The sequence below is a fragment of the Nyctereutes procyonoides genome, unplaced genomic scaffold (assembly GCF_905146905.1).
Source record: "Nyctereutes procyonoides isolate TBG_1078 unplaced genomic scaffold, NYPRO_anot_genome, whole genome shotgun sequence".
NCBI lineage: Eukaryota > Metazoa > Chordata > Mammalia > Carnivora > Canidae > Nyctereutes > Nyctereutes procyonoides.
In genome coordinates, this window is record NW_026575139.1 from 1,742,763 (window position 1) to 1,756,546 (window position 13,784).

Here is a 13,784-nt window from a genome sequence, read left to right on the forward strand (position 1 = left end):
GCGAGCACCCACATCTGCTGCATGTGGCTTCTGCCACCCATGCAACATGGTGACTCGGTTCCATGATAAAGACTACAAGTCCAGAACTTGCATGTTAAGATGTTAAGATAGTAACTTTCTCTCATGGCAGAATGTCAGTGACTGGGAAGGACAAATGTTGGATACTGACCTGAAAAACGCAGCCATAGCGCTTAAAACTACAGGTGCTGGGGGCATTGACACACTCTGACAAGTGTGCACTCAACTGCAACGGGAAAGAGACGTGAGTTGTGGCACAAGCGTCTGCATGAAAATGTTCAAACATATTAAGGGCACAGAGAGCATCTGGTTTGTACTGTCACGAAGGGGGCTTATCAGCTACAGGTGTGTTTATACCATCTGCTTCCTAGACTTACAGGCAGTAAATATACACTACTGTCACGTGTATACACATATATACGCCAATATACAGAAATACAGTTACTGTAACATTTCTTAAACCTGCAGTTTCTTTAGAACAAATTGTTCAAAATGTGACATGCCGTCTGCAGCGCCAGAATTTTAAAAAGAAAGGGAAAAAAACGTAAACTGAAATGAACACTTAAAGACTATAAACAAAAATTGCATGAAACACAAAAAAGAGAAAGCATTCAGGATGTAACTGGGTCACACACCTACTATACAGTACACAAAAATAAAGATATTTTCAAAGCAAGCTTACACGATGTACCATTACTCTCAATACTCAAGATAACGAGATGAGTTTTTTCCTTCTTCTGAAAAGACTTTTTTTTCCCTCTGAGTGGCCATAAATTCATGTAGCTTCTCACAGATCGCTAAGGTCATTCTAACAACATGAATCTTAATATTATCACCTCTAATTGGTAGAAGAAAATTAGGAGAGACTGGGAGAGGATAACTCATCGTACAAGGAAAAATGCCTTTGTTCAGCTTAAATCCTGGCAAATCGTCAAATAAAAACCACTTATGATGCCCCCTCAAGAGAAAAGGGAATTGAAGTGTCTACATTTTAAAGACATAGTGCTATTCATCAGGCTAATACAATTTAAAAAGAGCTTCTTCTTTTACTGAATAAATTCTCATCAGGAAATTCTAGGGATAGATCTTTATAGAAAACAATTAGACCCCGAACCAGGAAAGGGGGTGTCTGAGCGCCCTGTCCCCCTCCCAAAGGCTCATGGGCTTGTCCTCTTACAGCTCTACCTTGGCTCCCAGGACAAAGGGTCCTTGAGTCCTTTTCCTTTAGGTCAGCATTTAGGACAGAGAGGAAGGTGGGTCACAGGACTGCTCTTTTGTCCTGTGGCAAGAGTTGCAGAGGAGGGCCAATGTCCTGGGGAGCCTATGCGCCAACCTTTGTGGAAGGTCTCTGGGCCTGGGCAGCATCGTGGTGGTTACAGATCTAGCAGTCTAGTACACTTGACGTTCCTCTGAAACCAGCCAGGAAGCTCTGGCCTCTACCCGGTAGATTACCGGTGAATGGCAGAGAAAAGTAGCATGAGAATGTGTGTAGTTATGTCCACTTCAAAGTTTTAAAATATATTCTCTCAGTGCCACTGGTATAATCATGACCCTCCAGCAAGCACTTCTAGCATTAAAGTCAGGGACACTGGAGTCTGATGTCACTTTCAGTGTGTCACTATAAATTCAGGGTCACACTTTTTCCTAAATTGGTTCATTATCATTACTCTTAGAGCCTTTACTGTCATTCCTTACAGGAGAGAACCTTTGGAACAGAGGAAAGAATAAGCTACAGACCAGTAGTATCGTTCACTAGAAACCCAAGAGAAACCCAAGATAAATGCATGTTTAAAGATTTTTAAAAGAAAAATAACTTAGAGGCAAATGGAGCTAGCTTTTGTCCCTAATTCAGGTAGCCCTGAAAGAGTGAAAATTTTGAAAAGGGTATAAAACCCTGGTAATCACTTCAACACTACAGACTCTTCATCCAGAGGGACTTTCTGGTTGTGGAAATCTGTATGCATTTCCTTGCCCACTCCTAGGGGCACATTCTAGGCCTAGAGACCTCTGCCACCAGGCAAGACCCTGCCCTTGCTGAGCAGAGTCATCTTCTGGGTAGGACACATTCTGGCTGAGAGTGGCTCTGGGGAGGGGGTGGGGTCCTCCCTGTACCCTGTGTCCCTGGTTCCAGGCCTACATAGGTCCTCTTGCTCAGTGGCAATGTGAGAGACCAAGCCTCACCTCCCCAATATCCAGTGGCAAAATTCCAGGCTGCTGAAAAAGGCTGAGGTGAGCAGCCTCCTCAGATCAGAGCACCCAGGTCTAAGGGACCTGCTGGGGGACCAGGAGGCACAGGCATGCACTGAGCCCACAGGTGCCCAGATGCTCCTGAAACAGCAACCAAAGGGACTCCAGGTCAGAACCAGATGCAAAAACATTTAAGAATCCTTGGAATTTTTCCAACTGGATATATCCTGATCGAATTAAGTTACTGTAAAATCTACCTGCCTTAAAAGAAAGCATGCCCAAGGGCAGCGTGAAACACACGGCCTCTGGGGGAGGCTCCTTAGGGATGTGGGACCCACCTCTGGGCCCAGCTGCTCCCCAGCATCAAACCTGCACAGTGCATGTGGCCAATTCTGCAATGTCAGTAAAACCATTTATTTTGAGATAATCTTACAGTAATTCCTATTTTACAGATTTAAAAATAGCTTTTTTTAAGAACCTAAAGTTATTACCTTTGCTTGTAAAGTAATTCCATTTTCTCAGTTCTTAACAGTATTTTGCTCTGAATGTAAGCACGTTGTAGCTTTTATTTGCTTGCTTCTGAAATTTCTGATGCCCCACAATAGCATGAGGTTTTTTTATTGTTTCTCTAGCATACTTATCACTACCATGATCTGTTGAGAACCTTCTACTTCAGCTACTGGGGAAGGACGGAGTCTCTGGCATGCTAGTCCTAAAGACATCACTAACTGGCCCTGGCAATGCTCCTTACCTCACTCCTTAGAAGGGTCTGGACACTGCACTTATGGGGGCAGGACACCACCACACAGGGACACTCAGTGTCTTCATGTTTCTGGAGGAAAAGAAGAAAGTGTCAACTTTGGGACATAAAACCCATCTCCCTTCAGGCTCTATCAGTATCTTCAATGTCACCACGAAGACCCAAAGGACACTGCTCACTGTCCCTGTTTCCTTGAGTTCTGACACATTTGAAGGAGTCCTCATGCTCAAAGTGTGAGAGCCAAAAAGTAAGGTGTCTCAGGAAATCGACTCAAATCTGACAGGTGAGGGCAACCCTGTGAGAGCACAGACCCTGGAGGTGGGGTCACCACAGCAGCCTCCACCAGGGAGCACCCCACTGTGCTCACGCTGCCTAGACACGAGAGGACAGGCAGACTTGGCCTTTGCTGCCACTCACACCATACCCCAGTGTCCAGCCTTTGTTCACTGGAGAGTAGGATGGTTTTCCTTTGGTCTCTAAGTTCAGGGTCTGGAAATGATGCTTCTTTAATACCTGCAAATGGCATGATCCACTGGGTATTTAAATTATTGCCCTGAAATCTTACCTAGATTATCTATAATGCATGGAAAATATGGACAAATTTTGGTTTAGCTCTTTTCTGCGTGGTATAAATTTTAACCTTACAGAGGCTGGATGATAATAACTGCTCAACCCATGTCATGGGCACCTGCTGAGCATCTGTTCAGTAGCAAAGTTAAGGCAAGAGCTGCCCATCAAATCCAAGAGCCCCAGAGAGCACCACCAGACACATGACAAAGGGCTGCTGGAGAGAGAGTAATACAGGCAGAATCAGAGCCACACCACAGAACCCGTGGGACAGGTTCCTGGAGGCCGCATCACCAAGTGAGAAGGAAATTTGGTGCTGTTTTCCTCGTGAGCCTGGGATACTTGAGATTCTCCTCATCTGGTTCTTCAGGTTAGGGCCTCCACAGTCATGCTGCTGTGCAGTTGGCAGCAGGCAGGGGGGCGGTGGGGGCACAGCCAAGAGCCTCAGTCTGACTAGGCAGGCACAGTGCAGACCCAGGGCAATGGTGGCCCAGGTGAGGCGCCAGGAACCACACTCAGCTTTCTTCAGTGTGTTCTGACATCCAGTGTCTCTGTAAGTGTGCAGTGGTACAGTCTGCAGTGCAGAGATAGCACCTACGGTGTGCGCGGCTGCTCTGCTCTTGGGCTTGAGCCTCGGAGGCCCACAGAGCCCCCACAGGATGAGTCACGACTGCTCAAAGCTCAGTACAAAGCACCTGACTGGACTGAGCCTGACCAGCAGGCCTCCCACAAGACGCACCACAAGTGGGGCAGAGGGGCGGGGGGGGACACTGGCTTTCTCTTCTGCCTGGCTGTGCTCAGAATCCCTGAGAGTTCCCAAGTGCCACCAAGTCAAGGCTCTGTCCCTTAGTGAAAAACCCTGGGCAAATGGCTCCACCTCCCTGCCTCATCTATGAGTGGGAGGAGAGACCAGACTTCCCTCATAGGGGAGGCCCCATCAGTCATGGGCCCAGAGAGGTAACATGGCAAACATTCCACAGATGCCAGCCTCCTCCCTGAACCCACCCTTGATCCCACTTCCATGCCCCAGCCCATGCATGTGCCAGGTGCTACAGTCGGCTCAAGAGGGACAGCTCACACACAGGTCATCATCACTTCAACAAGGGAAGACCTGGAAGGAACACGGGGTGAGACGGCACAGAGAAGACAGCTCTAAGGAGGATGTGGCAGTGGGTGGGGCAGTGTGTTCCAGGAGAGTAGGGGGTGGTGGGAGAGGCTGGGATCAGACCCATCAGTATCCTCAAATGCATGTCTCTGGAGATCTGTGCAAGCATATCTGAACAATAAATTGCTAGAAGCAGGCTTTGTTGGGTATCAAAGAGTATAGGTACTGTAAATGGATTTTGATAGATATTGCCAAACTAGTCTCCAATAACCTTACACAAACGCACGCTCATCATCACAGGAACACATGTTCCTACACCCTTGTCAATTCCATCAGACTTTTCTATCTTTGACAACATGACAGGTGGAAAAGGCAATGAGTGTGACTTGCAATTATTTGATAATGTGTGGGTAAGTATATTTTTGATATTTATTAATCATTTATAGTTCTTGTGAACTGCCTTTTCACAGCTTTTGTCCACAGTAGTGGGTTGAAGAGTGACCCCCAAAATTCATGTCTCTCCAGAACCTCAGAATATGACTTTATTTGGAAATCAGGTCTTTGCAGATATAATCAGTGAAGATGGGGCCCCAGTGGCTTGGGATTAGGGTGGGCCCTGAATCACATCATGGATGCCCTCACGAGAGGCGAGGACATGCCCCTGAAGAAGGGATCTGAGCAGAGAGGCAGATGGCTCCCAGTCAAGAACTGCCAAGGACAGTAGCGACTCCAGAAGCTAGAAGGGGCAGGGAGGGGACTTTCCTGGAGCCCTCACAGGGAGCACAGCCCCAACACAAGACCTTGGTTTTGTATTTCCAGCCTCCAGAACTATAAGAGAGTAACTTCCTGTTTTTCTAAGCCACCTTTGTGGTACTTTGTTCCAGCAGCCCCGGGAAAATGTTTCCTTTCCCAGGAAAATAACACGCCCATTTAAAAAACTATAACCTACTGATACATAAAACTCTCTCTGTGCTAAAAAATTAGCCCTATCTCACATTAAACATCACTCTGATAGTCCCAGAACAGATGTAACCCATGTGCAAGTCAGAGAGTATAACTACATGGAGGATAGCCACCAAGGACAAGAACTCCCCATTTACCTGTGTGTAATCTCCCATCTTGCCCCACTTTCCTCCAGGGAAGAATCCCTAAACCAAAATCCTAATTTTGTGTTGCTACTTCTTTGTTACACTTAAATGTGGGCCAAATACTGTATTGATTGCTTTTGAAATTTACTAAAATGGAACTCCACCCTATGGGTCTTCTGAGATCCAGCTTAGTACCATGCCTCAGGCTAACGCTCCTGTCGAGGGTAGTTGAGGGTCCTCAATCTGCACTGCTGTAGTGACACTGCCCTGTCATTCCCCTGCCATGTCACTACAGCATGTGTGTGTATACTCATGACTGATGTGTCCACCAAAATGGATGTGTCCCCTCTCCAGCTTAAGGATGTGGGGGTTGTCTCTAGAGTTATGCTGGGCCCTATCTCCTGGTGTGTGTATATGTAACAGTTTCTCCTGCATAGGGAGGAGAGGGATTGCTCACTAGCTGAGTACAGGAATAGTCAACCCAATAAAATATTGCCAAATTGTCTTCCACAGTGGCTATGCCTATCCATACTCCTATAAGACAGCCATTTTCCCAGAAAATGAGATCTTTAGAATTCTGATTTTCCACAAATTAACAAAACTGTTTAAGGAGACCATATTCAACAGCTCCAAGACTAAATGTGAAAGAGGGGATTCTCTCCTGGCACTTTAAATTATGCTGATCTATAGATTAAGAGAAAACAACAGGGGATCCCTGAGTGGCTCAGTGGTTTAGCACCTGCCTTTGACCCAGGACGTGATCCTGGGGACCCGGGATCAAGTCCCACATCAGGGACCCTGCATCAGGGTCCCTGCATCAGGACCCCTGCAGGGTCCCAGGCCTGCTTCTCCCTCCCTCTGCCTGTGTCTCTCTCTCTCATAAATAAATAAAATCTTAATAAAAAAAAAGAAAAGAGAAAACAACTTAAAAACAGCTGATGTAGGGTCAATAGCATGGTTTAATGGTAGAAAAGAAATTCTCATACGAGCTGCAATGGGCCAGGGCTTCGATACTTTATTAATCTGGAGCTCATCAACACTCGATGTACTAGACACCCTTCATAAAACACAGGAAATGTGGGGATGTCAGGGTGACCTGGGGCTGTAGATATGCCTCTGAGATGGCTGTTCTTTCTAAAAATAAGCCCATGGCAGGATAGGACAAGATGAAGAAGCATGCTCCTAGCTGACAGGAGGAGACCTGGGAACCCAATCCCAGGCTCCAACAGGACAGGAGCCCTTCTGGTACGTAGCTGCCCTGCAGTTGTCAGGGAGGGGGTTACCAGGGTGACTGAGGACAGGCGAGCCCTTATGTTGTTACTTTTTTTTTTTTTTTAAGATTTTATTTATGAATACATGAGACACACACACACACAGAGGCCGAGACACAGGCAGAGGGAGAAGCAGGCCCCATGCAGGGAGCCCGACACCGGACTCCATTCTGGGTCTCCAGGATCACGCCCTGGGCTGAAGGCGGAGCTAAACTGCTGAGCCACCAGGGCTGCCCATGTTGTTACTTTAAAGCCAGTTTTTTACAGCTCAGTCTGGAGTACAGAGTTAGTTACTTATATAGTGTCTAACTGATGTAGTAGCCTACAATTCTTTCTTGGATGAAATTAATTATATATTGCAAATAAAGATAACTGATTTTTGCAAGAAGCAAAGTATGACTTTGATAGCAACATACCAACATGTGTAGGGTCTGGAGTATTGCTCATTAAGTATCTGTCTCATTCATTTGAACTGAGTTACTGAAGGAATTATTCAATTAGGCCAAACACTATCCCCACTTTCCACAATTCTTTAAAGTCCTTAATAACTAGAAATGTCTACAGAAACCATACAGGAAAAAGACTTCACAAGAAAATAGCCACAAGAAAATTGCAGAGTAAGGTAAACATGCAGATTATGAAGTAGAATACATTTCATTTCATACAGAAAAACAAAAACTTTCCCTAAATTCTGGTCAATAACCACTATAGAATTTCCACCAGGAACCAACTGGGCCCGCACATCCTGGCTGCACGTCTCTGGTCCTCTCCCGTCTGGTCCCATCAGTTGTGGTCCTGCCAAGTCCAGAGGTTATTCCCAGCACACCCCTCCGAAATGTCTGTCCCTCCTGCCCATCCCCACACTCCCCAGCTCTCTTTGCCTCTGGGGCACCATTCTGCTGCCCCTTCCATACTGGCCACTCCTTTGCTAGATGACCTTCCCTCTTAGCAGTCTGTAAGCATTCCTGTGTCCCAGGCCTCTGTTCCTAAGGCTTCAGGGACCACCTTATTAAGACACACCAAAAGTCCAGACCACTGCCCTATTCTCCTCTCAAGCCTGCTAAGTTCCACGGAGCCTCACCTCAATAAAACACTCAGATTCACCCAGGTGCTCTAGTTACAGACGCTGGGCATCATCCTTAACACATACTCCATATTCAAGCCATGAGCTAATCCCACTGCCTCTACCTTCTGAATGTGTCCCAGTGCACTTGTTCCTCCTCTCCCTTCCTGCACAGGCCAATACTGTGCCTTGCCTCCATGTTTTCTTTTCCTCTCACCCCACATCTACCTGTCACACCTGTCAGAGTACTGCACATCCTGGGGAACTCTGACATTACCCTCTTGCTCAGGCTACCCGGTGCCTGCCCCACCCTCTCATCTGCTACCCATCATCTCTGCACTAGGCATGGGAGCCACTCTGGCCTCTCACAGCTCCTGAAATCCACCTGCTATCAGTTCCATCTCAGAGCCTGCACACCCATGCTGTTCTCTCCTCCCACACTGGCCCCTGACTGCCCTGGAGAGGCCAGCTCTGATTATCCCTTTCCCCATGATGCTAGTGCATTTTTCTTCATAGTACAAATCACTACCACACATTATGTTTGCCTATTAATTACCTCTTCCACTAGAAGGTGAGCTCCACCACTGAACTACCAGCTCCCATAGCAGTGCCCAACACGCAGTAGGTACTCAGTGAATATTTGTTCAAGGAATGGACAAATATTTGAAGGTTACTGTATTACTGATAGCCTTTCACCCCTAACATCTCTCTCTCTAATTAATGGATAAAGAATCTGATTTCTAACACATGTGCAATATAGAACTGTGCCAAAATAATCAAGGTATGAAAAATGCTGAATTCTCATCTCTCTCCAAGACAGACAGCTGCACTTTGATGCTGCAGGATGAATTACCCTGGTGAAGGGATGATTATGTCCCAGAGCTGCTTAAAAGATTAAGCAATCCAGTAAGATTTTGAAGACATTCTTTGGGACAAGAGAAAAATTCTACCTTTTTTGATAATTAGTCTTCATTTTTTTGGCATCCCAAATGATAGTCAATCAAGGCAATGGGAAAATGTTAATTATACAAATCAAAATGGGCAAAACAAATAAAGCTTAACTCTGAATTAAAGTCAGATGAAAACTGCCATTTCCTCTTCTCTTTTCTCTTTATTCCTGTTAGAATGGTTGAAAATGCTATTCTGTAACAAATTACACCTGGACTGAGCAGCAAGTAGGGGTGACCAGGGCAGGGGGGGGGCAGCGCACCTGCAGTGTGATCATCGGGACCTGACTTTTACAGTGGGGGCATGTGGCCTCTCGGTACTTGCAAGCCTTTTCTACGTGGTCACGCAGGTCTCTTCGCAACACTTTTTCTTTGCAGTCAGCACGGACACACGAAAGCTCTTCAAACTGGCAATCATTCTTTAAATGCACCTGTAAAACAAACACTTCAAAGCTCTCAATTGGCAAAGACACTCAATCTAAAATACCAGATTCTAGCCTCGACACAGCTAACTCCTTCAGAAATGTTTTCTGCCCACTGCTAGACCAGTTTTTCACAGAGAAGAGTGACAAGTGTATCGAGAGACAATGAATTTTGTATCCTTTTAGTGATTACTCAAACTATATTGCTTTTGAAGGAGTAAGACATTCTCCCTTCCTGGGTAAATAAATGGTTAGTTATCTGCTAAGGACTTTGTTTTATTCCAGCTCAAGTATGCCTTCCAGGATAAAATAAGATGCTAATAAAAAAAAAAAAAACCCACATAAAAAGTTATGTGGGATTTCATGGTTAGAGAGGGAGAAAGTTTTAACAAGCCTTCCAAAATTAAAAACCAGTTCAGATTTCTTTCCATTCTAAGTAGGGTGGGGGTGTTTAAAAACCAGTTTGCAATTTTGCCAATGATGTCATAAAAATAACATTTCGTACCTAAGTGGCTTGGACTGCTTGCATATTTGGTTGTTTTGAAAATCAACGTAACTGTGGCCTTAGGGTGCCTCATCATACTGATCAGGGAGTTACATTTCTTTTTTTATTTTAAAAAAAGATTTATTTATTTGAGACTGAGAGAGCGCGCGTGAGCTGGGGGAGGGGCAGAGAGGGAGAAAATCTCAAGCAGACTCCCTGCTGAGAGCAGATCCTGACACAGGGCTCAATCCCACAACCCTATGATCACAACCTGAACTGAAATCAAGAGTCACGCTAAACTGACTAAGCCACCCAGGCACCCCAAGGAGTCGTATTCTTACGGTAAGCAAGGAGCATGGTCCCCAGGACATACCAGTAGGTGTCCCAGTGTCAACTGCTCTGTGCAGCCTCCACCTTCATTCCTGCAATAGATCTGAAGAGCTAGAATTTCTCTCTTGCAGCAATTATCCTTAAACACCTGAAATGGGAAGACAGTTATTTCAGAGGATTAATGTTTCTTAATCTCCACATGCTACTACTTCAGACAAGGCAAAACCACTTTAAAAAAATCATGAGAGCATCTCTTAAGTGGACCTCAGAAAGCATTAAGGACCATCTTAATTTCTAATTTCTAAGTAGCATGAAGGAGCTGTCCCTACTAAGAGACACATTTAAATAATACAACCTTAACTACCACCTTTTATTAGATAAGTCAAATGAAAACAAGCTATATCAAATAATTAAAGATCACTTTTGAACATCCAGATACTCATAATTAACTCTGACATAATCTCAAGGTGGGGATGCACCAGAAGCAGGTTCATACGTGGACTCTGGACCCTTCCAAGAGCCAGCTCTGTGGGGGTGGCCAGGAGTGGAAAATGCTTACCAAGGGATGAGTTCGTAACTCAATGCCACTACAACTTAATGCCTCTTTAGGTCACTTGCTAAAGAAAGAGCAAAACTACTGTAAAAGACTGAATCCTGCAGATGGCTTATAATACATTTGTTTCGGTTCTTTTTCCTAAGGTGATGTCCCTTATAACCCATTTTTCACCAAAAAGGAGACAGTATTATCCTGCTACTAAACAAAACAAAACAAAACAAAACAAAAACCCCCACCTCTCTTAAATAAATATTCCAAAGACTGAAGTTAGTCCAATAATGAAAATGTTTCCCTTAAAAATGAAAACCTTCCTTTAATTGTATTTTTCCTTAGAAAACAAGCAGATTCACTCCTTCTAGCAATACAGTCTCAAACATCTTTGTCTTCAGGCATTTCTAAGAAACTCCTATATGTTAACACTCCATACAGTGGAAAAATAGATAGGATCTTAATATGCCTTTCTCAACTCCAAAGGCAAAGAAATAGAATCAACAGCTGTTAAGAGTTAAAAATAAAGTAATTTGGAGTCAAATCTAATCCTTCATAAACAAGACTTTTTAAAAACACACTAAGGTCGCCAAACAGGTATTTTTAGCCAATAGGAAATATGCTTCCTTTTTGTGGCATTAAATTTCTTAAGTCATTTGAGTTTAACTTTATGGATACAAAACAAAGATTGGAAATGTCACAAGTACAGAATTTTAGAGCTGAGAGTATTTACTGCAACTGTCCCATTGCATAGATGAGGAGCCTGGTGCCCCAAGGTGACCTGCAGAGGGCAGATCTCCATCTCAAAGCCCCATCTTCCCATGAGGATCCAAGGCATTGGTCAATGTCATTTATGATGCTCCAATAAAACAAGTAATTTCTTCAGTTAGCAATGCCATTGAAAAGTAGGGGTAATAATTCTGAACAATGAAACAGACAAAGTCTGTTGTTTCAACATCTACCACAATCACATCTGTCAGACACATTTTAACAAGTTAGTGGCCATGCAACTAAGGGGTAGTTGGGTGACTAGTTTTCTTAAAGACAACCCCCCCCCTTTTAATTACTGCAGTCTGTAGCAGCAGGCAAACACTGAGGAAGACAAGGTACATGGACATGTTGCCAGTTCTGTCTCTAAACTGCCCAGAGGAGTTACAGTAGGTGCCCTTATTCTGGCAGAGGAGCGGCTCCTACTGCCTGGATCCTCAAATCACTGCACTCACCTGGGCTGCCCTGATGACAAACCCAATCTGCAAAGTGCTCTGGACACAAAACCCCAGAGTAAGAATTTTGTTGTACAATTTAATGACCTACATTTAAAAAATTGTCAGGTTCATCAATCAAAATATTGGTACTGCACATTTTTATTGATATTTTAAGTACTTTAAGAATGAGTCATTTCAAACTAAAAGCGTGCCTAGCAGGGTTTAGCAATATGTAGATGACCAGAGGTGCTGTGGTGGTGGTGGGGGGGATCAGAGCCCCAGGAGGGAAGCAGGTGGGTGGCCCCCCTGAACCCCTCCGAGAGTCCTCACTGACAGAGAGCTTTCACTGGTACACATAATCACATGGCGGGGGGAAGGGTGGAAATCCAATATCCCTCTAATGACTAGGAGATGGTGCACACGAGGCAGGCAGACAGCAAATCCCATTGAACTCCTGAGACCAGCAGGCTCTAAGAGCCAAATCCCAGCTGTCTGGGGGAAGGGCTTCAGAGGACTGTGTGAATCTCCCCACTTCACCTATTCAGTCCCTGCAACCCCCCTGTATCTCCTGGGGTCTCGGGAAGTGGTTCCACTACCGTCACAGGCAAGGACACAGGCTCAGAGAGTAAAGGAAGCACACCTGGCCAAGGTCACCCAGCTGGGCAGCTGTTCCACCTTGACCTTGCAGCACCTGCTGTCCAGCCCCGAGATACCATCAGAGCCGGCTCAGAGCACTGGGTGCAAACCGTGTGCCACGGATGACTGAAGCATTGGACAAGGTCATTTATTAAAACCCCAAGAATACCTTATCTTTAATGATGCTTTCTTGACACGCAGTGCATTTTGGGCTTGAGGAGCTGAGGGGAAAATAAACAATAAAGACATCAGTAAGTGAGGTTCTACTGACAGCAGAAGTCCTGTGTTCACTGGAGCTGCGGCCACGCCTGTGTGAAGCGCACAGCAGCAAGCCGAGCTCCAGGATGCCATGGTGAACGGGCTTCCAACATGAAGCCACAGGAGAAAAGGACTCGAATTTGCTAATGGTAATTTTTCATAAGGAAGTTTTTAAGCAGAACAGCTTAGACCAGTCCCACTTGGAAAGCCCCTTTCAATTAAAAGTGAAATTTTATTTCAGAAACCAAAACTAGCTATCTGTGGAGAAGCTCTGTGGTGGGAGCATCCACAGCCTATTCAGAGGGCCTACAAGCGATCTGGCTTTATAAAAACAGTCAGTACTTTCTCCACAAGTTATTTTCCTTCATGATATACTGAAAAGCCAGTGCAGTTCCACAGTTAAACAGTAGGAGGACTGAAAACTGACCCTCAGGAAACCACTCGCCCACTACATCATTCTTATCCCCAAACACAGGATGAGAGCCCCTGCTCCCAAGCTGCCCTTTTTTGGACTTGATTCTAACCCCATCTTATGGTGCCTGGAAACCACCTCCTAGAAATTAAAAATAAAACTAAGTGTGAGCCCTTTCTACTTGCATGGTCCCTGCCCTCAACAGCCAGGGGCTCCGGGAGTCCAGGACAGGGGTGTCAGCACAGGCTTCAGGGAGGAGGGTGCAGGGCTGGACATGTGTATCCTGGGGCTGTGGGCAGAGGAGGGAAACTCCACAGGCTTGGGAAGCCAGGCAGGAGAACTGAGGGTTGATAGGAGATGAAATTACTGTGTTTTTAAGTAAAAGTACATTCATTTAGACTATATCAACATGAAGCTTGTGCTAAATTGCTTTAATCATTTGAATCTTTTTACATCCATAGACTCTAGGGCTACTCTAGAGTAGCAT

At 45.1% G+C, this 13,784-nt stretch overlaps 1 protein-coding gene across 1 annotated transcript in view; it reads right to left on the minus strand.

The window, feature by feature from the left end:
• Window positions 1–13,784, minus strand: part of TRAF3 (TNF receptor associated factor 3) — a 113,185-nt gene that overhangs the window by 16,696 nt on the left and 82,705 nt on the right. The window contains exons 4-8 of the mRNA XM_055304138.1: window positions 12,797–12,848; window positions 10,286–10,390; window positions 9,270–9,437; window positions 2,957–3,037; window positions 170–244 (exon numbers count right to left, since the gene is read on the minus strand). Coding sequence (XP_055160113.1) covers window positions 170–244; window positions 2,957–3,037; window positions 9,270–9,437; window positions 10,286–10,390; window positions 12,797–12,848 — 481 coding nt within the window. The remainder of the gene's footprint in view (window positions 1–169; window positions 245–2,956; window positions 3,038–9,269; window positions 9,438–10,285; window positions 10,391–12,796; window positions 12,849–13,784) is intronic.